Source organism: Trichechus manatus, unplaced genomic scaffold (assembly GCF_000243295.1).
Source record: "Trichechus manatus latirostris isolate Lorelei unplaced genomic scaffold, TriManLat1.0 scaffold00153, whole genome shotgun sequence".
Lineage (NCBI taxonomy): Eukaryota > Metazoa > Chordata > Mammalia > Sirenia > Trichechidae > Trichechus > Trichechus manatus.
In genome coordinates this window covers 1485995-1512921 of record NW_004444089.1, presented here as the reverse complement: position 1 = coordinate 1512921, position 26927 = coordinate 1485995, and the positions used below count along the sequence as shown (strand labels likewise).

At 44.8% G+C, this 26927-nt stretch overlaps 1 protein-coding gene across 3 annotated transcripts in view; it reads left to right on the top strand.

Moving 5' to 3' along the window:
* The window catches only part of STK24 (serine/threonine kinase 24), a 71040-nt gene extending 44171 nt beyond the window's left edge, over window positions 1-26869 (top strand). Inside the window, exons 3-10 of one of the 3 annotated variants that reach the window (XM_023740315.1) lie at window positions 1608-1716; window positions 2007-2164; window positions 11340-11525; window positions 14703-14848; window positions 18210-18333; window positions 19369-19437; window positions 22205-22341; window positions 25815-26869. In XM_023740315.1, coding sequence (XP_023596083.1) covers window positions 1608-1716; window positions 2007-2164; window positions 11340-11525; window positions 14703-14848; window positions 18210-18333; window positions 19369-19437; window positions 22205-22341; window positions 25815-25851 — 966 coding nt within the window. In that variant the 3' untranslated portion in view covers window positions 25852-26869. The remainder of the gene's footprint in view (window positions 1-1607; window positions 1717-2006; window positions 2165-11339; window positions 11526-14702; window positions 14849-18209; window positions 18334-19368; window positions 19438-22204; window positions 22342-25814) is intronic. The other 2 variants (XM_023740316.1, XM_023740317.1) reach the window with 2 other exon arrangements.
* The last annotated feature ends 58 nt before the right edge of the window (window positions 26870-26927 follow it).

The following is a 26927-nucleotide window of genomic DNA, read 5'->3' as shown; positions in this document are numbered from 1 at the left end:
GAGTGTCTTAGGTTCAGTTCCCTCGGGTGTAAAGTATCACCACCAGCCGCCATCAAGTCAGCTCCGACTCGTGATGACCCCATGTGTGCAGAGCAGAACAGTGCTCCATAGGGTTTTCAGGAGATTGCCAGGTCATTCTTCCAGGGTGCCTCTGAGTAAACTTGAACTTCCAACTTTTTGGTTAGTGGCTGAGGGTGTTAAGTGTTTACTTTGATCCTTAGCCACTTTGGTTTTTTTAAGGGCCCTTTAAATAGGTTTTAATGGTTTGGGCAAAATATCTGTTTTGGAATGAAGAAGTTTTTAGATTTTAACTACTCTTGCCCGTTTGTCTCTGTGTTTTATTATCTCAAACTACTTTCAAGATATTCATTTAAATAATTTGAATTATTTTTTCATACTTTAGGGACTGCTAAGTTTTGTCAGTTTAGGTTAGGATAGAATTCGCTCTCAAGCCTGACAAGCGTCGTACAGAGGCCCCTCATTCAGGTGACAAGTTAATTTTAAATTATTAGTTTGTCGGGGAGCATCAGGTCTTGTTTTGCTGAGGTAGGTTATGCAATTATTAGTTTGTATTTAATTCACTTCTCTGCAAGAGGTGGCGGTGAAATTATCATCAGATTTGAGCTGAACTCTTTAACCTAAGTTTTCCTTGTCTTTTAAGTGGAGATATGCTAAGTTGACCCTTTTTTCCTCACATAATTTATGCAATTATGAATATTAAGAATCAGTGTTAAGGAGTCCATTACTTTGAGTTTCTCAGAATACAAGTTTTCAGAGACAATTAACTCACTGCTGTCGAGTCGATTCCGACTCATAGCGACCCTATAGGACAGAGTAAAACTACCCCAAAGGGTTTCCAAGCCTGTAATCTTTACGGAGGTAGACTGCCACTGATGGGTTCAAACCGCCTACTTTTTGGTTGGCAGCTGAGCGCTTTAACCACTGCACCACCAGGGCTCCTCTCAGAGACAATTACCGCCTCATTATTGTGGTAAAAATAATGACAGAAAATCCAGACTCATTAGGAGTTGAGGTCTGGCAGCTTCCCTTGGCCCAGGCTGACTTTTAAAAAAGTTAATGCAGACTTCTAAAATTCCCGTGCAGGGGTAGTCTCAGAAAGCTGTTAGCTCCCAGGCCTGTTTTTTTGACCATTCATTATTCTTGGTTGTCAGGGATGAGTCTTCTGGTAAGAGAATTAAGTGCATTAGGATAGAGCAGAGCTGCTGCTTGTCATAAACAGGGACTGTGAGTTTTGGGGCTTTTTGTTCCCTGCACTGAAATCGCCTGTGAGGACCCTGGCTATGCTTGCTCTACCCTGGCTGGAGGCCCAAGGGGGACCCTCCCCACGGGCCACACCAGCGCAGACCCTGCCCGGGCTTTCTCATTGCCAGCTGGTCCTGCTTTGATTTGTACCACTTTGCCTCTGGGTCTTTGTTTGTCTTTGGCCCTTTAAATTAGTTTTAATAGTTTGGGCTGAATGTCTGTTTGGGAATGAAGACGTTTTTAGCTTTTAACAACTCTTGCCAATTTAATATGGATATTGTCGTCTCTGTTTTATTATCTCAAATTATAAAATATTCATTTAAATAACTTCTTTTTCTTGTCAGTTAGAACCTGGCCCTTTAGATGAAACTCAGATTGCTACTATATTGAGAGAAATACTGAAAGGACTTGATTATTTGCATTCGGAGAAGAAAATTCATAGAGATATTAAAGGTAAGAAAACATTTTGTTTTTATCCCTTTCAAATATCCAAGGCGGGTAGAAACATGCTGTAAACTGTACTTCTCAAGGGACATTGTCTTGCCTGTGTTTGTAGAGTATCTTCAGCGGGCCTAGGAATAGGGTTGCTCTGAGGCGGGTCTGACAAAAAGCATAGCACTTAATGCCTGTTCTAACCCAGCACGTGATCTGCCCGGGGGAGGATGCATACGTTCCCAAAAGGATAATGAGTGCAGCCTCACAGTAAGTGACGTCAGGAGATTATCTCTGGTTTTCGTTTGCAGCTGCCAACGTTCTGCTCTCTGAACACGGAGAGGTGAAGCTGGCTGACTTTGGAGTAGCGGGCCAGCTGACAGATACCCAGATAAAGAGAAATACCTTCGTGGGCACCCCTTTCTGGATGGCGCCGGAAGTCATCAAGCAGTCAGCCTACGACTCAAAGGTAAGGGCCAGTGCTTCCTATCCAGTGGCTCTGGGGGCCTCACATTTTGTTCTTCAACCTTATAGCTTTCTTAGCTCTGGAGCAAAGCAGGGACTTTCGGAGAAGATCAGAAAGGTAATTCTCAGACGTGATTAAAGAGTTTTCCCCTCTGTCTCCTACTGTGTCATTTAACATTCAGGGAGGGTTTGGCTTAGCTAACGTCCTGTTTGACGGTGGTGGACGGGCAGCGCGGAGGAGTGCACTTGTAGGTGAGTGGAAGAACGGAAGGACCAAGGTGGAGAGGATGGATTTCCCTCAGCCTTGTTGAGTTCACGATGATTCTGGGACATCCAGGTAGAGGCGTCCAGTAGAGGCACACGGAAAAGTATCCCTCTGATTGGGAAGTTGTCTGAACGGGTGGTGGTTGAAGGCTGAGTGCTCTGGACGAGAGAGAAGAGGGCCCTGGACAGAACTCTGTGAATGATATTGAAGGGACAGATAGAGAAAGAGGATCCCAGAAGAGAAATGGAGAAAGAATCTACACAAATGTAAGAGCAGAATCAGGAAAGAACAGTGCTTTTAGTGATTATTACAGATTATTCAAATCATATTATTTTTAGTTGTCAGTTGAACCATTATTCTCAGAGGTTCTTTAACTAGCATGAGACAAAATTGTAATTCCTTCCTTCCAACCATTTGTCGTATTTTGTACTCTCCTAAGTTTTCCTGTATTTTTTTTCACTTGTTGCTCTTCAGCTTTCTTAAACTTCTTAGTATAGACTGGGAACCAGGGCCTCTTGCCTCCCGTGCCTCTGCTTTAACCTCTGTTTCTTTAATGAATGAGCCCAGTGCTGCTTTTTTCTCGAAAGTCTTTAAAGCCTCCACATGGACCAGCAGAGAATGGCCTTTTCGGAACCCAAAATTTGTAGGTAAATAATTAACTCAGATACATTTGCATGCCAAAAATTGCTGCTGCTTCTTAAATAGAAATCTTCTCCAATATACAGTAGATTCCCCCACCTTTTTAAACAGCTGCATATGAAGTGCAGGTTAACTTTTCCTTGGAGCCTGCAGTCTCTGTGCGAGCCACCAGGTATCGCAGAGCGTCGAGATTGTGGCTGCGGTGGCAGGTACACCTGGTGGCCCGCAGGGGGGACGTGGACCTGGCTGTGCCCTCGTTGGCTTGTGGCTGCCATGACTTCTGCAGGCGCCTGATGGTCTGAGGAGCCACTGATGAGGGAGTGACTGGTAGGTTTCCAGTCCTCTCCAAGAGAGCAGAACTATGTAGTCTCTGGTTACCACCTCTGCCCTGCGTGGTAGCTACTCCAGGCTGCTTCTAACCTTGTAGAACATCCACTTTTGCTTCTGGCCATTTTCCTGCTGGCACGTCAGTTTAGGATGTGACGGGGCCTTCTGTGTTGAGACCATTTTAAGCTGAGGCCTGTTGTCAGAGTTCATAGTCTAGATTTTGGTAGGGCCGAGATCAGAGTCCAGGTTTCTTAACTCATCTAATTACACCCCACTGATGATTCTCTTCTCTTTCTAGTAAATTAACGGATTGACCGTGCACATGTGGTTCCGGGATCGGAGCTAACTTCTTCTCACCTGTTACTGCTTCCTTCAGAATATTTCTTCAGAAATTTTCCTGGCTGCCCGAGATAGTTTCCTTCCCTTTCTTTCTTCCTAGTTCAGGGCCTTTCTGTATGCTTGCTCAGCTGGCCTCTGAGTAGGAGAGAATTTACTGCATCATAAAGCCTTGCCTCCTCTCTTCCTGGAGTCTTTATTGAGATCGGAAAGCTCTTTTCTGATCCGTAGATGTTACAGTATTCTTTTTTAGATAGTTTAAAAGATATAGTCTCATAATTCTAGTGACTGCATATTTGGTGACTGCAAATTGATGCATTTGAATTATGGTGTTGAGTGGAGAATGTTGAATAGACCATGGATTGGCAGAAAAATGAACAAGTCTGTCTTGGAAGAGGTACAGCCAGAATGCTCCTTAGATGGTGAGACTTTGTCGCACATACTTTGGACATGTTATCAGGAGGTACCAGACCCTGGAGAAGGACATCATGCTTGGTAAAGTAGAGGGTCAGCAATAAAGAGGAAGACCCTCAATGAGAGGGACTGACACAGTGGCTGCAACAGTGGGCTCAAGCCCAACAATGATTGTGAGGATGGTGCAGGACTGGGCAGTGTTTCGTTCTGTCGTACGTGGGGTTGCTGTGAGTCGGAGCTGACTTGATGGCACCTAACCACAGCAGCAGCGTATTTGGTTGGGGAGAAGGTACCTGGAGAAAACGTTCCGTATTTTTTTGTTACTGTTCACTACAGTTTACTCTGGCTTGCGTCAGAGCTAGTTCTTTCATTTGCTTGACTAATACCCAGCAATGCTTAACCGGAAATCGCGTGAAAATATGTTTATAGGAGATTTACTTTCCAGGTTTGTTGACTCAGGAGGTGTGGGGAGTGCAGATAAGGCTAACGTCTGTGTCTGTATTGAGGCTTATCACGAGCTGGGGTTTCAGAGGCTGGAGGAATAAAGGGCCCCCCTCCCCACCAGTGCCATTAGTTCTGGTCTGGACTGGCGGCTCTTTTGTCACAGACAGTGCCTGACAAAGGGTCCTTTTCAGAGGTCGCTTTGTGGCTACCCCTCCAGTGACTGGCTTTCCCCAGAAGCGGAAGCATGTCCGAGCCTGTGATGTTCTATGAGGTTCTGTTGTGGCTGCTCTGCCCTCCTGCTCCACAGACGTATTCAGCTTCTGTCCATTCTCCCTTCCATTCTTCCCTCCACGTCCTGTTGCGCTTTTCCCACTGGTCTCTGTGTTACAGGTAAAGAACTTGTTCCCCCAGGGAGATGTAACAGAACCAAGGACAATGCTGAAAAAAATAGGAAGAAGAATGTCTGTAAGACCTGCCACCAAAGCACAAGCAAAGCTGTGTTGTTGTTCAGTCATCTCGGAAAAAAAACTGTTGGCAATTTAACCATGGTGGAAATAGAAATAAAAAAAGAAAAACAAACCCATTGCCGTTGGGTTGATTGCAACTCAGAGCGACCCTGTAGGAATAGGTGATGCATTTATAGGGAGAAAAACGAACTGTTAAAGATGAGTAAAACACGGTGATATTAGATCTTGGCTTGAATCTGCACGGTTAGCATTGTCTGCTGCAGTGGGTGCCTGGCCCTCCCCATCCCCAGCCCGCTGATCTGCCCTGTTCACATCAGATTCTCATTCAGTGGAACAGTCCTGGCCCTGAGTAATGAGCCCAAAGTGGGGGAGGATATGCGTGGGAATGAGCGCGCTGCCAGCCCTGTATCTCTGTTCAGCTGTGCTCCATTCTGACGTCCACCCCCAGGGAGGACAGCAGCTGAGAGTCGCTCACAACAAGCTTTATTTCAGCACGTAGCAATGTTTTGGCCATTTGAGGTCGAGCAATTTACGTGCTGTTTAGTGCTCATAAACTGTTTTTATAACTGTAGGTGATACTCGGAGTGCCTGGCTGGGGCAAACGGTTAAGTGCTCAGTACTATCTAAAATGTTACTGGTTCGAACCCACCCGGAGGCGCCTCAGAAGACAGGCCTGGTGATCTGCTTCTGAAAGGTCACAGCCTTGAAACCCTATGGAGCAGTTCTGCTCTGCACACGTGGGGTCGCCATGAGTTGGAATTGACTTGATGGCATCTGGTTTGGTTTTAGATGATAATACTTATAAATGGCTCCTATGTAAGGGATCTAAGGAGCCCTGGTGGCACAGTGGTTAAGTGCTTGGCTGCTAACCGAAGGTGGCCAGTTCGAACCCACCCAGTGAGTCCGTGGAGAAAGACCTGGTAATTTTACTCCTATAAAGATTGTAGCCTACAAAACCCTATGGGGCAGTTCTGCTCTGTCACATGGGGTCACTATGAGTTGAGACTCATATATTGCGCCTAACAACAAGAAGTATGAGATCTAGTTAAGTAAATCCCGTTGCCGTTGAGTGGATTCTGACTCATAGTGACCCTATAGGACAGAGTAGAACTGCCCCATAAGATTTCTAAGGAGCGGCTGGTGGATTGGAACGGATGACCTTTTGGTTAGCAGCTGAGCTCTTAACCACTGTGCTGCCTGGGCTCCGGTTAAGTAAACAGTGTATAATAAATTCATTTTGAACTGTTTTGACTAGCTTATTTATAACTGTGATTTGGGATTATCCATGGTTTTCTCCCTCTTCCTCCTTTATTGAGAGTTGACTGTAGTTCTTTTAGAATTATTTTCTGTGCATAAATTTTTTTATACCACGTACGTTGTATTGTATATGCAGATTTGCTGTCAGCTTACTTTTATTTACTGTGATATTGCAAGGATGTAGAATGTTGTTATATATTTGCTGTCTCCCCCACCTCTTCACACCTCATTGTTCAGACAAGTCCCTGACCATCAGTAGCAAATAATTCTCTGTGGTCACCTGGGAGCATGCAACCTAGAAATGTCCATGGAAAAAAATCTGTTCTCAGATTAATACCTGCAGTTCGGAGCATCTGCCCTTGTAACTTTTGACTTGGGCTCATATTTATAATCATTGTTTTCTCTGTCAACAGTGTCTTTATATCCAATTTCATATCTTTTCCACACGGCCATACGGTGGGCCTGTTCTTAGACTTCAATTTTAACCGCTTTGGAAGATAACTGTCCTTCACCCATATCACTTTTATTTTAAAACCCAGACACATGTTCTAACTCTGATGCTATATTTTCTACATGTGGTAATAGGCAGACTGATTTATATCTGTGTGATTCTTGGCTAATGTCATCGTTGTTGAGTCTGTGATGCTTCATTAAATTAGTTCGTGGGTAATCATTCTTCTAAGGTTGAGCACAGGTAACGCTGCTGTGGGTATTTTTGGTGGCACATACTACTTTTCAAATCTAAAATTTATCTATTTAGGATAGATTCCTAGAAGTGTGGAATTGATTGCTTTTAGCAAGTTTGGATATTTTTATGGCTTTTAATATATATGCCAACTTGTTGCCATTTGGAGCCTTAGTGGTGCAGTGGTTAAGAGCTAGGCTGCTCCTGGTTTTGCTACTTGCTGTGAGTTGGAATCGACTTGACAGCAATGAGTGTTTTGTTTTGTTTTGTTTTTTTTTAGTAGTTATTCAAGACATTGGATGAGGCTGAGTGGAGGAAGTACAGAACCTCCCTGTACACTTTTTTGCAGCTTTCTAATGGAGCCCTGGTGGCACAGTGGTTAAGAGCTCGTCTGCTAACCAAAAAGTCGGCAGTTTGAATCCACCAGCCGCTCCTTGGAAACCGTATGGGGCAGTTCTGCTCTGTCCTGTAGGGCCGCTATGAGTCGGACTTGGTGGCAGTGGGTCTGGTTTTTTGGGTTTTGTTGCCATTTCTTCGAGTGCCAGTAAAGGCTTCTAAGTTAGTCAGCGGGCGTTGGATGCCTGGGTAGGGGACCTCAGCAGGAAGACCACTTAGGAGCCCTTCAGAAGTGCCCAAGAGCGATGCCGGCTCTCAGCTAAGCCAGGGGTGGAGGGAAGAGCAGGGTGCCGAGTGATAGGAGCCACAGCACCTGGCACTTGGCTGCATTGAGGAGTGTGGAGAAACTTCTGGCCTGGCCGACTGGGTGGGTGCTGCAAGTTTTGTCTGGATGATGTTCTCCTGGCCTCCCTTCTGGGGGGGCCAGGACATGCGTGGTGTCTGTGCCTCCTTTGAAAACCATAGAGTTGGGCTGGAGGCTGTGTGAAGCCTGTCCACTGGCAGAGTGGTTGTCTCAGTGGGTTTAATTGGTGTGAGTTGGTATGAGGAGGCATATGCCAGGTCCCTGTAGTCTTGCTGCCAGTCTGCTCGTGTCTCACGTGGAGCCCTGTAGCGCACGCTCAGGCTCCTGCGGTAAATCGGCACAAGCACCTTTCCTGGCTGACTCTCAGCAGAGACCATCATCTGCGTCGGCCCGTGTAGTTCCAGAGTGCGTTTAAACCTTTCAGGACCCATTTATTTTCTGCTTTGAGTTTTTTGTTGACACCATGCGTTTTCAGTAGTGGAATGCGTGCCGAGTCACTGAGTGTGTTTACATTTTTGGTTGGTAATACAGATTTTGAGAAATATTATGTGAAAATACATGATTTGTGGGAGCCTCTCTGGCCCACCTGTCTTGGGTAGCAGGCTTTATTGTGAGGCGCCTTCCATTTGGGTACATGGGACACCTCTGGTTTTGCCTAATGCCAAGCTGTTTTGATTCAACAAATGCTGCTTTCACCTTTCACTGTTAAACAAGTACCCGCTGGACAGAAGCAAATACTTTCAGCAGGAAAAGTATAGTCCCAGAGAACTCCAGAGGCATAAAAAATGGGTGGGATACCGTATGTTCCACAAGTCGGGAAAGGTTTAAACCAGGGCTTTGAACAGTCGAGTTTGAACCCCTACTGAGAATTTCTAACAAGTTCCCAGGTGATGCTAATGCACTGCTCAAAATTTATCATAGGTAAGAATCACCTGGGGATCTTGTTAAACTGTAGATTCAGATTCACCATATCTGGGGTGGAAACGCAAATTCTCAGCGGGTGTTTGAACTGCAGGGAACAGGTTCCAAGCCCTGGTTTAAACTGGTTGTAAGATGCTCGGAGGTCTGGAGATGCACCCGTCAGAGATCATCTGGACAAAGGCCTGTGTCTGTGCAGCTGGGAGACAGACTGGTGCCGAGCAGGCGGGCTTTGTAGACAGCGGCAGTTCTAGTGAAATCCAAGAGGGCTGAAGCAGGCAGACAAAATCACGCAGATGTCAGAAAGGTATCTGTGGTGTAACGCATTGCTGCTGAGCGAGAATCATGCCTTCGGTCGTTTCTGCCACCTCTGTTCCTGCACCTTATCCTCTTCTTTACTGCCCACGTTCGCATGCTCTCGTGTACCGCGTTTTTGTCCTCCTTGGGGTGAGTGACTCTGGGATAGATAGCATCCCTACTGATTTTTTTTTTTAAAACGGTACACATGTAAAATAAAGCAAAGACAAGCTGTAGAGCGAAGGAAAATAGGTACCTTGTTGTTGTACTGATTGTCCTAGACCAGTCCCGTAAATAGAAGACTTTAGTGTAAAGAATTCACTACACGTCTTGCTGACAGTTATTTGCCGTCTTTGCTGGGAAGAAAGCAAAACAGAACGTGCTGTGTCAGCGCCACCCAGGGCTGGGCCGGGTGAGGTCCTGCAAAGGACTCCTGCACCTCACTGGGCCTGCGGTCACACGGCTGGGAGCGGGGGACTTCTGAGCCTTATCCAGCTTGTTAAAGGGAGGAAGATGTCTGCGTCCGCAGAGACCCGAGTGGTGTGTCAGCCTTTCCATTTTCTTGTTGTAGAGTGAGCGTGGGGAAGATTTACTAGGTCCTAAGTTAATTTCTTGGAGTAATGATGGATTTCACAGTACACAGTGTAAGAACAGGACGTTGTACTAGACTGAGGCTTGTTTTTTGCCCCCCTCCGTTGTTCTTTGCTGCCCATAGACCTGCTTCATTTTCAGCCTCGGTGCTGTTCTCTGGGGATTGGTAGCAGCCTCTGACGAAGCCTCATTAACTATATAAGTCCTCTGAGACCCCCCTGCTTTCTCTTTTCATTGCACTTTTCAGGAATTGCTTCACTGACTTACCTGGTCAGCTGTGGCCAGCAGTGCATGCCGGGCAGGAGGGGGTCTGCAGCTGGGCTCTGTGCCCTGGACACGGTTCCCCCTAACCAGTACTCCTGCCGAAAATGATCCCTACCAAGCCCCTCTGGGTTTAATTTACAGTGACAGGAAATACAGGAGCTAAAGAATCATGTTAAATGACACCGGGAAGAAACTGTAGGACAGATTCAGAACCGGGGGCCTGGTTTCTTCGTCAGGTCGGTGGCTTCAGGGAGACTGGAGCGCGGGCTGTTCCAGATGGAAAGGGCCTTAGGTGACTAGCGGTCAGTTGCAATGTGTAGACCTCATCTGGCTCTTGATTCACACCAACCAGCCGTGAATAGACTTGATTTGAACAGTTGAGAATGTAATTATTACATGATATTAAGGAATTATTGTTATCTTTAGGTATTGATTGAAGCCCTGGTGGGGCAGTTGGTTAAGAGCTTGGCTGCTAACCAAAAGTTTGGCAGTTCGAATCCACCAGCTGCTCCTTGGAAACCCTACGGGGCAGTTACACTCTGTCCCGTAGGGTCGCTATGAGTCCGAATCAACTCAGCAGCAGTGGGTTTGGTATTGGTTTTTTAGGTGTTGATATGCTCGGGGAAGAATATCACGATATCTGTGTGTACTTTAAAACGGGAGCCTGTATGACAAAATGTTGGTAGTTAACTAAATTCCTGTGATGGGTGTGTGGGGTTGTATTATGTCAACACTCTCCACTTCTGTGTGTATTTGAATGTTTTCATAATAAACAGGTATTTTTTTTAAGTTCTAGACACTGTGTAAGGCACCTTGTACAACTATCCTATTATTATTCCCATTTTACAGATGAAGGAAGCTGAGGCTCACAGGTTAGGTATTTTGTCTAACATCACATGACTGGTGGGTTGTAGAGCTTAGTGTTTAAACCCAAGTCTCTGAGACTCGGATGCCCCCTCACCCTCAGACCTGTGCATAGTTATAAGTATTCCTTGATGGGATGACGCGGAAACATATCTCCACTCTCAGGCTCACCCTTTCTGATCACCTCTGGTTTACCTATCCCGTTGACGCCAGGGGCATAACAACGAACACCACATACGTCCAACAGTAAACAAAATAGGAATAACTGCAAAAGCCATCTTCATTATCGAGGTAGAAGGTGTTTTCTGTTTAAATTTTCTCCTGTGTATTACCTATTTTGAAATTGTGCAGTTTATTGTCTTCATTGTCAGTTAAAAATAATTTTCTTTTTCAAAATCTTAGAAGTACACTGAGTTGTTAGTTGCTATCACGTCAATTCTGACTCATGGCAGTCCCATGCGTGCAGCGTAGAACTGCTCCATAGGGTTTTCAAGGCCGTGACCTTTCAGAAGCAGATCCCTAGGCCTGTTTTCCAAGGCGCCTCTGAGTGGGTTTGAACCGCCAACCTTTCAGTAGTAGTTGAGAGTGCTTAACTGTTTATACCACCCAGGGAACCCAGTTAAATGAAATGTTTTATCATTTTTTTTCTGAGAAGTATATTTATTTGAATTATTCTGCTCAGTGTCTCTAACATTGGTTTTGTTGTTGCAGGCAGACATCTGGTCCCTGGGCATAACAGCTATAGAGCTTGCCAAAGGGGAGCCACCCCATTCCGAGCTGCATCCCATGAAGGTTTTATTCCTCATTCCAAAGAACAACCCACCTACGCTGGAAGGAAACTATAGCAAGCCCCTCAAGGAGTTTGTGGAGGCCTGTTTGAATAAGGAGCCAAGCTTTGTGAGTTTCACAAGGAAAAGAATGATCACCTGGAAAATACGGGGCATGGTTTTGTTTAGATACATCTTACTTGATTGTCTTTAATCATAAGGAAGTTTGTTTTGGGATAAGAAAAAAGTCAAATGGTTAAGAAGTTCGGGGAAATGTTCTTCACTATGGGCATATTTTCCTGGTGCTCTTGACGGTGATCTGGCTGTCTCTCCACGAAGGCAGTGAGACGCCAGTAGCGATAGTGGCATGGGTGTCCCACCAAGGAAGGCCTACATATAACTTAGTCCTGGATTTTTCCCATAATGGCTTTTAAATGCAAATTCAGAAAAACATGCTGCTGCTTAGCCTCTGCTTGAACTTTGAAATGGTCTTTAATGGAAGAAGAGCCCTCATTAAGTCTCACCCGGTCTTCTCTGCAGCCGCATACGATTACGTGGGAGGAGGGACAGCAGAGCCCTTTGGTCTCGTTGATAGGTAACTCCGCGAGGGCATCTTGTTTTCAGTGGCAACTCCAGGTTGTTTTCCATTGAGGGGATGGGAACTGAGAAGGGGCACACCTTGCTAAAAGGTCAAAGGGAGTTCAGGTTCACTGCTGTAAACGCACTTTTACATTTTCAGAGTTCATGTTGCTATTCAAAACTTGATTCCTTGAAATTTAGCCTTTTCTTAGGTGAGTCTGTTCAAGGCCTGTGACTGCGTGAAAGTGCTTTTATTTTGTTTTTCTTAGGGTCTTTAATAGTAAGCAGAAGATAAAACTCTAAACATGGATTCAGACGTGCAAATTAAAAAAAAAATCTATGAAGGATATTGTTGTTCTTAATTCTTACGTTCTCCTCTTTCAGTAGAATGATCCGTCACTATGTCTCCGTGTGTGTGTGTGTGTGTGTGTGTGTGTGTGTGTGTGTGTGTGTCTTTCCTGCTCTTATCAGCTGCTTTATGATGTCCCCATTTATTTTTTTTCTTTTGTTCAGTGAGTGTGATTGATTTCTCTAAACTCGAAATATGTTTTTACTGTTGTTTTGTCTTTTAAGGATTAAAATCTACTTATTTTCGCTTAGATGTTTATAGTGTGTCATGCCTCATTGAGCTTGATGAATATTCTCCTTAATAAATTATATGTGAAATCATAAATTTTTACTATTTTAGAGGAAGTTCAGGCTATCAGCTATTAAACTGTTTTTAGAAATGGCATAGCCTGAAAAATAATGGCTAAATATGTCTTTAAAGTAAATGTTTTCAGTTTCTAGTTGGCATGTGGTAGGAAAGAAAAAGCAAAAATATAATAAATGACTCACTGGCCCTGTTTTTCCCCCCTCTTCTTATTTTCCCTTTTTATGTCTCATTGACTCTGGCAAAGCCATACACCCATTCCTCACTTATCAACGTGGTTAGGTTACAAAGACCAGGTTGTTAATGCAAAAACAGAGGATGACCACAGCAGATCACATCATGTAGGATGACTGTATCGTTACATAACTGCTAAACCACTGAGAAGCATGGCCAGCCAAGCTGACCCAGAACCTTAACCATCACAGCCAGCGTTAGTCTTTCCCCACACCTCAGCATCTGTTACTGCCGGATATACATCATTAATGTGCAAAGTATTAGGCCAGTAGATCTTTGACTGTTGCCGTAACTGCAGAACGTCGGATAATGAGATGGTGGGTACTTGAGGAGTAGGTGCACGGCAGTAATGACTGCATAGCTTTCGTGTCGTTTTCTCCCCAGGCTGGGGCGTTCCCTTGGCAGTGTTCTGTGTGCTTTGGTGTTGCGTGTAGCACCATGTAGCTCTGTTCTGTTTCTGTATTTTCCAGCAGAGTTAGCTGAAAGGCCCACTCTCGTCGTTTTACAAGAGCGCCATGACTTTCTAATACGATGCCAGGTTGATAAAGGAATTAAATGAGGGAATAGGTACAACCTTTGTTAAGTACCTACAGGCAGCTCACCCCAAGATTACCAATTCAGACAAATTCAGTTAATTTATCCAGTGTCAGGTTGGGGAAGGAGGTGCTGTTCCGCATGTCCACGGTACCCTGACTTTTGTATCATGATGTTTGCTCCCAGCCTCACCAACCCGCAAGAAGATACACACACACCTGTGCACATCTTGATTTGCACATCATCTGATTAAAACTGCATTTCTAGTATCTGCTTATTTGCCCAGCACACACATCTCCACCTCCACCCTGGCCCCAAGTGTACTGAGGAAAAAGGTGAGAAGCTGAGAACATGAGCACTTCTGAAATATTCGGAGTGTCACAGTCACGTGGACAGTCAGTGAGAACTACCTGATGGGACCCAGGTTTTCACAAGCTTGAATCTGAGGAGCATGCCCGACTCTTGTTAGTAAAGCCCTAGTGATCTGGAGTGAGTGGGGACTTAGTCCAGCTCATTATCTGTGCGTTCCTGCTGTCTACTCCAATTTGGGCTGCACTGTGGTTTCCTTGGGAAGCACACTGCCTATAATTGGGTGTGCCGTCTTAAGAGGCAAAGCAGTTGGCAGAGTTGGAAGCGCACTGCTTGGATGTGGCCATTCTGAGACCAGGGCATGGATAAAGTCGTTACCTAACCACAGGGGAAAGGTACAGACTCAGGGAAGCCAGTGTTTCTAAATTGTCAAAGCTGATGATTGAGAGAAATCAGGTGCTCTTCTAGCAGGCAAGAACAAGGTATCTCCTGGCTCCTTTACAATGTCCTTTAGATGAATTCAAGTTAATGTATGTATTTTATTATTTAATGTTTTGTGGAGCCAAACAGTAGTGTACAAAGTTAACAAATTAACACCAAACATATAGGTATTTCCTCTTTTGCCAGAATTTGTAATAAAAGTGTTTTATGAAATTGGGAGATTATAGTCTAGGTCTCTGAAACGATCCCTGTGGAATTCCAGTAAATGTATTTCTCTGGGGGATGTTCCCATTACCTGCAGAACGTGCAGGACCCCCACTAGGGAGTAAATGCCATGTTCGCCACTGCACACCTAGTCCCAGTGACAGGAGCTGAACAGCTGTTCTTTGGAGAAGTCCCAGGGAGGAAAGCTTAAAAGTAGACCTCCATCCTTACCTGTCTCTGTGGCGCCTTGACATTTGGGGACATAAGTCTGTCCTTCGAGATGGAATCCAGTGGAGTGTACTGAACTTCCATCTCTCTCACACACTTTCTCTTGTTGGGTGGTTTGCTTTCCAGAGACCCACTGCAAAGGAGTTACTGAAGCACAAGTTTATAATACGCAATGCAAAGAAGACATCGTACTTGACTGAGCTCATCGATCGGTACAAGCGATGGAAGGCTGAACAGAGCCACGACGACTCCAGCTCTGAAGATTCAGACACGTGAGTCCAGGCCTGCTCCTCGGAGCGGGCATGTGCGGGCGAGCACTGGCCTGCTGGGCCCAGCTCCTGTTTGGCTTTTTTTGGTGGGGAGGAGGGGAGTTGGTCTCAATTTTACGCTTTATTTGGAAAATGTTTCAGTTGCTGTGAGAGATGTTCACAGCTTGTTCTAATTTCCATCTAGAAGGAGGGTTTGTTCAGCGTATTGAGGTTTCAGTCCAAAATAAGGAGGAAGTTACATTTCTGTGAGACATTCTGAAGTTCTGAAACACGTGAAACCTTCAATTATGAGTTGAGAGAGAGCGGAAGATCAGGAAACAAGCTTGATGGTTTCACAGTGTTCTCTGAGAGGGATGGGGAGGCCTTCTCAAAATGGGCCTGGACTGTGTAGGCTTCAGGCATTTTCAAGGGTGACGGGATGGTGTGATGATTTCCTAAACTTCAAAGTGATACCATCACCCGAGGATGTGGTCACGGAGGTAGAGATTACCTGCATGCACAGATCTTCACCCATTCTCACAAATAACTCTTGCTCACCTTTCAGTATGCTGAGTGGCCTTTTTTTCAGGTAGAGGGTAACGTGAGTAAAGGGTTACCTGGGCGTATTCCACCTTCATTCAGTGAGGGGCGTTTAGTACTAGGGGATACATCTTAGAGGTTTCATACTTCTTCCGGTGTATTTAACATCTCTACCTATTTTTTCTGTATGATGTTTGTCAGGTTCTGTATTCCTGCACGTGTGAATGTCTGCATTTATTTGACTTGTTCTTTTGTGGGGTTTCCATGGGCTTAAAGCTAAAACTCTACCAAATGAGCAAATTTATCAAGTTTTTTTCCAGAGCTGTCCAGCCTTTCAGAGGTCTGAAAAATCAACGTCCACAGAGCAGAAAATGCTGCTTTTAATTACGTTATGAATTTTCGGCAGTAGATAATCCAGGTTAACTTGATTCTTGTGTTAGATGCCACATGGGATGATTTGGGAGTCTCTTGATATGTTACAGTGGAGTTCATCCAAGTGGAAACTGCATGGTGGAACTGTTCCTATAGAACTTGACCTGGTTTCCTTCCCCCCTCCCCCGCCCCTTCATTTTACTTCCTGCACTTAAAATACTGGTCAGATGAAACCGCTTTAAATATATTCTTCAAAGGATTTAAATGTATATTTTTGTGATTTTATATTCTATTCTGGTAGATGCTTGGCATCGTAAAAGCTCTCTATCTGGAAGTTACTAAAAACTGGTGTCGAGTTAAATGTCCAAGAATTCCATTAAAGAGGTGGATTGGGTATAGGAGCAATATAAGTACCTTATGAGTAGGGAAAGCTGAATTCACTTCTCAGAAGTTAACAAAGAAAGGAAGGAATTAGCAAAGTGTCATGTATTGAGGTGCTCAAAACATGGATTCCCTCTTCCGTTCTCCTTCACACCTCTCCCAGAAGCTAACAATGACCCACAGCCCAGGTCCACATGCCAGACCAGTTAAGTCAGAATATCTGGGGATGGAACCTAAAGTGTCATCAGATGATTCCACCGTGCAGCCATGATTGAGAACCACTGACCTAGGAAGTTGCTGAGGTAATAACATCAAAAATAGAGGCTTGAATTAGAGTGGAAGCAACGTGGCTGAAAAGATGAACAAATTTGAGAAGTATGTAGGCTGGAACATGGTGATGGATTTAGATAAAGAAAGGAGGAGGAACTTGCAGGCCGCAGCAACGTGGTGGATGGCAGTGCTGTTTGTTGAGGTGATGGCACTAGAAGAAAAGCTGGTTTGAGGAGGTTGTGGTACAGGAAAATGAGGTTGTTGTTGGGCATGTTGAGTTTGGAGTTGCTTACAGGATGTTCAGAAGGCCACGTCCAGTTCAGAGTTGCAAGCAGGTGCTTGGAGTTCAGGTGAGATAGAGAAGCAGATAATACAGATTTCGGAGTCACCACTACATAAATAGCAATTGGAACCATGCGAATGAGTGGTGTCATTCAGAGCATGGATGTGTAACGAGAGGAACCTGAGGTCAGGCCCAAACCCTGGGAAACACCAGCATGAAGAGTCAAGTAGAATCTGTGAAAGGACGGAGATAGCCTGGCAAGTCAGAGGGGATCCAGGTGTGGCCACAGGAGTTGGAGACTTTTTACAGAGGGTGGAGGACAGTGAGCAGGGTCGATTGCTGCTGAAAATTCAAGCAGGATAAAGACTGAGCAGTGACTCACTTATCTAGTGATAAGCTGAGTGTTGGTGACCTTGGTGTTAGCATTTGGAGGGACACAGGGGTGGCAAATGCTAGGCTGGAGTGGGTGTTGGAGTGTTGTTAAGTGCTGTGAGTTGGTTCCGAACAGTAGAAACACCACCCGGTCCTGTGCCATCCTGAATAATCGTTGTTATGTTTGAGCCCATTGTTGCAGCCACTGTGTCAGTCCATCCTGTTGAGGGTCTTCCTCTTTTTCACTGAGCCTCTACTTTACCAAGCATGATGTCCTTCTCCAGGGACTGGTCCCTCCTGATAACATGTCCAGAGTATGTGAGACATAGTCTCGCCGTCCTTGCTTCTAAGGAGCATCATCCTGGCTGTAACTCTTCCAAGACGGATTTGTTTGTTCTTCTGTCAGTCCATAGTATATTCAATATTCCTTGCCAGCACCATCATTCAAAGACATAAATTCTTCTTTGGTCTTCTTATTCCTCATCCAGCTTTCACATGCAAATGAGGTGATTGAAAATACCATGGCTTGGGTCAAGCACATCTTAGTCCTCAAAGTGACATCTTTGTTTTTTTAACACTTTTTCGAGTGAGTAGAAGGTAAAAAAATGGAGGCAGCGAATGTAGGGAACACACTTAAGAAATGTGGCCTGGAGAGACGGACTTTCTAGAGGAGAGGCTGTACTGAGGGAGGATTTTTTCTTTCTTAAGGTGAGGAAAAGGAAAGTGTGTTTAAATGCTGGTAGGAAGGCACCAAAGGGAGGAGATACGAAGTAGAAGAGAGAGGGTTGCCCCGGGGGGTGGAGAGATTGTTGGAGGAGAGATGCCTCTGTCCATGTTACTAGGGAAGGATGGGTGGGAGGATGCAGGCTGGCACATGTGTAAGTCTGGGGGTGGAAATTATGGGGACCACATTCTGACAGCCTCTCTTTCCTCTGTGAGGTCAGAGGCAGGTCATCTTTTCACAGTTCAGAAAGGACAGGACAGAGGTGTGATTTGTGGGGAGCGGAGGAGATTGGGAATTATTGTGGGGGAGAGTGGAAGGGGCAGCATGGCAGGGTGGGTGGGCAGTGGCAGATGCCCAGTCGGAGTTGGAGACGTAAATTTATTAGCCCCCCGCAAGGCCAGTGCGTGCTTATTGATGGAATTTGCCTTAATTTCTGTCTTAAGGGAAACAGATGGCCAGGCATCCGGTGGCAGTGACTCTGGAGACTGGATCTTCACAATCCGAGAAAAAGATCCAAAGAATCTTGAGAATGGAGCTCTTCAGCCATCAGATTTAGAAAGAAATAAGGTACAGTAAGCTCATACCAGAATGATTGAAAACGTAGATGGGAACACTTGTCAGCAGTCAGCAGCATTTTGAGTCCCTTTTGTATGAAGTTGCTGTGTGTGTGGGCTGGGTCGTTGCCCGTGGCAGGCTGCTGTAGAACTTTGCTGTTAGGGAATTGACAGATCAAGAGAGTTAGTTCAATCGGATTACCCAAAGACTCAGGCCCGAGAACTTGGATGGTTCTGCTCTCTAACCTTGCTGTCGAATCAGTATTTCCTGACACTTGGACATATATATAGATGGGAGCTGGGGTGGGAGCAGAGGAGATGGAGCTTCATGTATGAAATGGCTTTATAACTCTGCATGGGACCATGTCTGCTTTACGTGTTGAGGTTGCTCATAGAAAGTGCCATCGTTGTTGACTTGAATTTTGTGTAAGGACTTCGAAAATAAATGTATTGTTTTTGACACTTATACAAAACCTATTTTTGTATCATGCCTGTTTAGGGGTATGAAAAGCTGTATTTCTAGGCTCTTTTTAAAGCACGGTGGTGTAGTTTCAGGCATTGTGGAACCTTTGGTTGTCCCTCAGTGATCCTAGAAGTCCTGCTTGGATAAGTGGATGGGGGGTCATTACATGTTTATATGGGGTTGCAAAATAATAGAAAATAGGTCACTGTCATATGACAGGCACCTGTAATAGCCATCCTTCATCTAATTTACATTTCCAGAGTTTTATTAGTAAAGTACTTCTACATGGATAGTACAAGGATGAGATCCCATGTAGCTGCACCTACACAAAATACCGTTTAGCCCTTTCCGCGTGGAGCTGGAGACCGTGGTTTGCACAGCTGCGTGGGCTTTGCACGTCACTGCAGATTAAACTTTGTGGTGATACTGTGTCTATTCAGACACTATGAGCAGAGAACGTTTTCTGAGGGTGAAGTTGTAGAAACAGACTTATGCTTTGATAGTCCAGATCTGAAGTTTATTGAATTGTTGTGAACGTGCATGAGAATGTTAAATATTTCTAATGACCTTTTTTCCTTCCCCAAGAAGAAGGACATCCCAAAGAGGCCTTTCTCTCAGTGTTTGTCTACAATTATCTCTCCTCTTTTTGCAGAGGTAAGACACCTGCCTTACTTGGGGGCTGGGGGCACAAGTGGGGAGCGCGCAGGGTACTGCCTCTTCCGTGGTGATGTTGTCAGTAGATGTGGGGAGTGTTAAAACGAGCTGGCTGAAGTAGGTTCCGAGAGCCTGTGTCATACCTCGCAGAAGGTGGGTGGGCGCTGTATTCCTTGTGCACACCTCCTATTTCCCTGGAAGCTGGTCTTTCATCGGATCTCTTGCGTGCTGAGGCTTCTGGATGGCGTATCAGTGACCCAGCCCAAATATTTCTTACTGGGTGATTTTTAACTTGAGTTGTAGTTCTTTGTACAGAGTCTAGTTGGGTACAGCCAAGTCTCTTTGCCTCAAACAAATTTATGGCAATGTTAAAAGTAGGTTTTTATTTTAAAGGAGACGTCAGACTCCCTTTGAGTCCTTACGTTTACCATTGTGCCCCCAGATTCCACCTTAATCTTTGCTCTCAACACCCAGAGTCACCAGGTTATCCAAGCAGGGTCATTTGACAGTAACCTCGGCAGGTTTTCCTGGATATTTCCCATGTTCTAGGGTCTCCATAGGATTCCTTGGATGGCTCAAACGGTTAATGTTCAACTGCTAGCCCAGAGATTGGCGGTTCAAACCTACCCAGAGGCGCCTGTCGGAAGACAGGCCTGGCGATCTGCTTTTGAAAGGTTCCAGCTTTGAAGGCCCTGTGGAGCAGTTCTGCTCTGCACACATGGGGTCACCATGAGTTGGAATCAACCCCCTGACAACAACAAGGATGTCCTCAAGGCCCCAGTTTGCATCTTATTGCTGTCGTTTGGGAGATTTGGCCCTTAGGGTATTCTCGATGCTCAGTTATTTTCCTGTGATCCTTCCCTTGCTGGTTTAATAGGATCAGTCCAGGCAGTGGAGAAAATGGCATAAATTTTTCTCGTTTGCCTGAGGCTATTTATTTTTTATTAGGCACGTGAAACTGTCGTGAAATCATTATTCAGGATCCACCCAGAATTAATCCCAAATGTAATAATACCCTTGATTTTCTCAGCTGACCTAAAAGTAAACTCACAGATAATCTTTTCCTGTATATTTTTATTATTAATAATATTTAATAACCTAGAGTTCAAAGTGTTTACTATGCACTGTTTTATATATTTCTCATAAAAAATAATAAGGGTGGTTTTCTCCATTTTTACAAACGAGAACACGGAAACGGGCATTTCGTGTCTTCTCTGCCACCACCCAGTCCGTGTGTGCCCAGGTCTCTGAGCACATCCAGCTGCGGCCTCTGGGCCCAGGACTTTCCCAGGGCCGCCCCTCCTAGGCTTCCTTGTTTCTGCTTTGTTCCTTATTTGAAACAAAAGTGTGGGTCACAGGGCAGGGTGGGGCGGTGGAAGAAGTAGCTGTAGAAGACGGGAGGGAGAGTGGTGGACTGTGGATACTCACTCAGTTCTTGTAAATACTGCCGTACGTTTCGTTTTCCATACGTGACTGGGAGCCTTAGACAAACACAAGTGATTGTCTCAAGGTCAGCCGTGTTGGCAATCGAAGATAAGAAGGATCATAAGGAACAAAAGCCCTCTTGCAGGTGCATTTGGAAGTGCTGAACAGATGTCTCCAGCACCCACTGGCCCCCCGACATCAAGAAGTAGAGAACGAGAAGCCACTGTTTGTAGACTTAGATTGATTCTGGAAATGACAGGTTTTCACAACAGCTTGTAATGTCAGAGCCAAATATTCTGGAAAGTATTTCTTACTGGCCCTAAAGACAGAGTGGAGGGAGGGCTCCAGAAGAGGAGTGTGCTTGTTATCTCCGCAGCTGCCAGCGGGAGCCTCTGCTGAGGTGCTTGCAGCCCCGAGCTGGGCTCCGTCTTGACTTGCGCAGCTCTTGTTCTCATCGCTCCCGTTTTGGGTGAATCCAGGAGGAGACTTAGAGCTGACCTTAAAATGAGGGGGTTGCCTGGAGACGCTGTTGTGATTTCTCATGGGAGCGGAGGTGCCCACACTAAACTCAGCCACGAGGGATATTGTGGATTCCCAGAATTTAGGGCTGCCATTTATCTGTATGAAATAGCGTATTTTGACAGTGCTGGACAAAAAGGCTGTTTGCTGGGGTTTAAGAACAGCCGATTATTACCATCAGGAGCTAAGTTTTAGATGACTTAACACCACAGGTTCAGTGTTGAAATCAGAGCTGAGTAAGTTCTGATAGGCTTTTAAATTGCTTTTATGGTACAGCATTAAGGTTGAAATAGAAAAAGAAAACCCTTGATAGAGGGGATAGACCATCATGGTCAGATTTTGAAAAGGTGTAGAGAAAGCTAGCTGTCTCTGTTCCTGTCTGTAAACCAAACCTGTTGACATCGAGTCGATTCTGACTCATAGCGACCCTAAAGGACAGAATAGAACTGCCCCAGAGGGCTTCCAAGGTTGTAATCCTTATGGAAGCAGCCTGCCACATCTTTCTCCTGAGGAGCAGCTGGTGGGTTCAAACTGTTGACCTTTCAGTTAGCAGCCAAGCGCTTAACCACTGGGCCACCAGGGCTCCTTCTTCCTTCTTTAGAGGAAGACAGTCGAGGTCAGACTGCTGCCATTTCTATACCTGACGTTCTCAGGGCATTCACAGAGCCTTCCCTTGAAAGGAGGTGAGCTGCCGAAGCGGCTGCACAGACGCTGCCTGGCGGAGTGGTGCTGTGGTCCGCACATTGTACTGCCCCTTAAATTCGGTACCCCTTGGTTTGGGAGTCCACGCACGCCATGTTGTTCTTCCTGTCTGTGTTCTCAGTTGAAAGAGAAGAGCCAGGCGTGTGGCGGCAACATGGGGTCCATCGAAGAACTGCGAGGGGCCATCTACTTGGCAGAAGAGGCGTGCCCCGGGATTTCCGACACCATGGTGGCCCAGCTCGTCCAGCGGCTCCAGAGGTAACTGCCACCAGCAACCTTCATGGAGGACATTCTGTGTTTTCTCCATGGATTTCCGTGGCTGGGAGCAGGGACCCTTTCAAAGGGACCATAACTCAAGTCGCCATCCTGGTTCTTTGTTCTTGATCTGTTTCTGTTACCTTATAGGCCACAGGGTTGAAGCAGAGTCAAGTTAGAGAAGACTTTGTTCTCAGTTGTAGAAGTCCAGTGACGTGGACCTGGACACTATTGGAAAGGACCACAGGGCGTTGTACGTTTGTAGCTCTGCCCCATAAACACAGGGTGACTCAGAGCTGCCTGCTCCTGATGGTGCAGCCCAATTAGCTGGAGAGCATGATCCTTAGCCCCAGGCTTGTAATTCTCAGTTTGGTTTTGTGCTTTAAAGGGAAGTGTCCAGAAATGCCAAAAGTTTTGGCTCAATAAAGGAGATGAGAATGGTCATGGGACCTGCTCTTTCCTTTCTTGGCCATCCAGTTCCCCACTCTGCTCCTGTCCGGGACCCTTGGTGGTGACGGTGTGTCGAGCATGCACTTGCATGCCAGAAGCCCCCCGCGCCCCCATGCCTCTGTGTGCTAGGCCGAGCGGTCATTGGGGTGCCTCTGGCTTTGCCTTGTCACAGCGGGGGCAGTGAGGTAGAAGAGGCTGCCTGCTGTCCCGTGAGGGGTCCCGCCCAGGGGCCATCAAGAGAGAACCACAGTCCTGACTTCGGGGTGTGGGTTTCTTCTCCTGAACTTGGACTCCTTCATAAAAGACATTTCAACTTTTTAACTGGCTTTAAAGTTTAGAAAATAAAAACTCTTTTTAATTGATGGCCTTCAGTTTTGAGGTGACTGAAGGAATCAATTATTATTCTTTTGGGTAATTTTTTTTTTCTCTTTATTTATTTTGGGTCCTGAAAGCAGTATCACAACATTAAAGGAATAAAGGAAAATAGAATTTTAAGAAGTTACCCATACTCTCACACGAACACAGTTAACAACATCATGTTTGTGTGTCTGTCCAGTATGCCTGTGTCGTAGAAGTTTTAGTACTTCTTGAGTTTTTAGCTTGTAGTATTGTGTATTATTACATAAGCCTTCCCCCTGCCACTTAATATTGGTCCATTTTTCTGATTTCTCAAAGATGCTTGGTATATCACTTCTCCATACCTCATTCTGGTGTCATTTAGTTGAGAGCCAGACAGAGAGAACTAGACCAGAAACTGGGTTCTCTTGTTTTGGATTTTGTTTTCTGCTTTTTTGTTGTCGCTTTTAGGGCGCTGGTACTTTCCGTATTGCCTAGAATTACCTGAAGTTGTGAATGATGTGCATACGCGACTCTGTTTTCCCAGCAGTGAAGGGCACCGAGTGTCTGGTCTGTGCATGTGTCATTTTTCCATTTTTCCAGTCCCAGGGCCCCCTTATCTCTGTTCTGCTTGCTGTAGTTCCTGTCCAATAGAAATATAATGTACACCACAAATACGATTTTAAATTACACATAACCACGTTAAAAAAAGTAAAAAGAAAACAGGCGGAAATAGTTTTAATGGTTTCAATTCAGTATATTCAAAATATTATTTAAATTTCAACACATAATCAAATATAAAAATTAATAAGATATTTTGCATTCTTGTTTTTGTGTGAAGTCTTTAAAATCTGGTGTCTATTTTGCACTTGGCAGCTCATCTCAGTTTGAACTGACCACATCAAGTGCCTGATAATCATCTGTGGCTAGTGTTACCATATTAGGAGCCCTGGTGGCACAGTGTTTAAAGCACTCACCTGCTAACCAAAACGGTCAGAGGTTCGAACCCGCCAGACGCTTCGTGGGAGAAAGATGTGGCAGTCTGCTTGCCGACAGGTTACAGCCTTGGAAACCCTATGGGGCAGTTGTACTCTGTCCTGTAGGGTTGCTTCGAGTCGGAATCGATTTGACGGCAGTGGGTGTGGTTTGGTTACCATATTGGACAGTGCAAGTCTGTACCTTCCTGAGGTGTACGTTATTTTTGTTTCAGTTTCTGAGGTGGAGATGGTCTACGTTATTTCTTTCTCTCCTTTCTTTCCCTTTGTGATGTGTGCCCCTCTCTTCACCTCATCAGTCATCAGATGACTTGGGGTGGGGGTTGTGTCCTTATCTTGTCCCTGCAGGCCTTTGGGGCTTCTTTGGGACTCCTCAATCTCTTACTTGTGTGTCTGTCACAGATAATGATGCCAGACGCACAGAACCCATTGCTTATCCTTCTTGACAGTTCTGCTTTCAAGCTTATTACTTTAGGGGGTCACCTTAGAAAAAATGAGCACTGACTTTTTAAAGCTTTTCCAAAGCCTTTCTGTATTTCTTAGTTTGTGTGACATCAACTCCTCCCATGAGTTAGTCATTGATATTTCTTGAAATTTGAGGCTTAGAACTTGTGACTAAAGAGTGATTTTCAGGAGGATCTTATGTAATTGTTCTCCAGAGAGTGCTAAGTATGTAAAACCCTGTGAAAGAGACTCTGGAGTCTAGAGGGTGTGAGATGTGTCCTGTTACTGTATCTCCTCAGCCATCTCCTGGCCCTGTGGCTTCGAGTCAGTTCTTGGAGGTGGCTGAAGGAATCTGCTGGCCACCGGGAAACCCCCCATCCTCACCGTTTTTGTATTACGACAGTACTGTAGAATTATTGGAGAACAGAAGAAACTACCCATGATCCTACCCCTCTAGCCCAATTATCATCATCATCAACTTTTTGTGTTTCCTTGCATTGTTATGTGTAAGTCATAAGCTTATTCTGTCTTTTTGCATATCTGTCTTTTTGCAAACTGGAGTGCACACATAATTTTCTGTACTCTTAGCATTAACTTGTATATATTTTTCATATTGTTTAAAATCTAGGTAAGTACAGTTTTTAATCTCTAAATCTTTCATTCAGTTTGCTATGATTATTTAACCATTTTGGACTTCTAAGTTCCTTCCAATTTATTATGATTACAAAAAACCTAGGAGACATTTGTATGCAAATGCATGCTTCCTTCTTCTGCACTGCATTGCTGAAACTGTTCTAGGAAGTGGATTTATTTGGAGAAGCATAAATATTTTCGTGACCAAAAAGGCTTTCCCGCATTCAGAGTCACATGAGCAGTGTGTATGCATGTCTTGAATCTGATTGTATCATTGGATACTATAGCTTTTTGAGTTTCAAAATTGACTCTAAATAAAGGGTATGTCATTACTGTGCTCTTCACTTTGTTCTCCACAGAATCTGAGCACATTTCACTTATGCGCTGCTATTATGGATTTAGTCTGTGAAAAATGTCGGTGTTGCAATCATGATTTTTCTGAATTTTTATGAATTCTCTATGTAGTAGATGTATTAACCCATTGATATTTATCCCACTTTTTTTGTGACTTTAGATTTTCTGTCATGACTACAGTTTTGTTTCCTTTACTGTGTTACTTGGATTGTTGCGTGGGGTCGGAGAAATGACATTTATTGACCTCTTGTTCTCTTTCCCCAGATACTCTCTGAGTGGCGGCGGAACTTCATCCCACTGAAATTTCTTTGGCATTTGGGGTTTTGGTTTTTCCTTTTTTCTTCCTCATCCTCCTTTTTAAAAAAGTCAACGAGAGCCCTTTGCTGACTCCGCTGAAGAGGTGCATGATTGCGGGGCGTCCCCCCGAAGCCGCGGGCGCGCCCCGTCCAGGGACACACATTCCTCACTGTGCTGCAGCAAGACGAAGTCTCTCAGACGGGGTGGGGAGGGCCAGCTCCTTCAAGCGATCATTTTATTTTACTGTTTTTGTTTTTTTATTTTAACCATAGTGCACATATTCATGGAAAGTGTCTTTAAAAACAGAAACCAACTCTGAAATGTATATTTGGGATTATGATAAGGCAACTGAAGAAATGAAACCTCAGGTATCCTGCTTTAAGTTGATAACTCCCCCCCGGGAGATGGAGAATCGCTGTGGTGGATCGGTGTACAGATTTGTATATAGTGTCATTTTTACGGAAACCCTTTTGGCGTGCATAAAGAATCACTGTGTACAAATTGGCCAAGTGCTTCTGTAGATAATGTCAGTGGAGTAAATATTTGACAGGCCATAACTTGAGTCTATTGCCTTGCCTTTATTAAACATGTAAATTTGGAATTATGTGACCAGTGATTTGGGTTTCATTTTGTATTTGCAGGGTTTGCCATTAATAATAATTAATGCCCCTCTTCTGGAAAACTCTATTTGTACCTCAACAAATGCAAATTTTCCTCGTTTGCCCTATGTCCCTTTTGGTACACTTAGAAGTTGATTTCCTTTTTCATTGATGGTACTATTTCTTAGTGTTTTAAATTGGAACATATCTTGCCTCATGAAGCTTTAAATTATTACCTTAAGTTTCTCCCCGACGAAGCGCTCTCGTTTAACATTTGTTTTGAATCGTGCCACTGCCGGTCCTGTGCCAGATGTACCGTCCTTCTCAATATCATCTTCTGTTGAACCTTGTAGTGAAATCTGCGTATCATCTTTCCCACCTAAAAATTGTCTAAATGCTTACACCAATAAATTTTATAACACACTTACTTTGCATACTCTTCTTGACATGTGGCTCTTAAGAGGAATGTGCATGTGCAGAG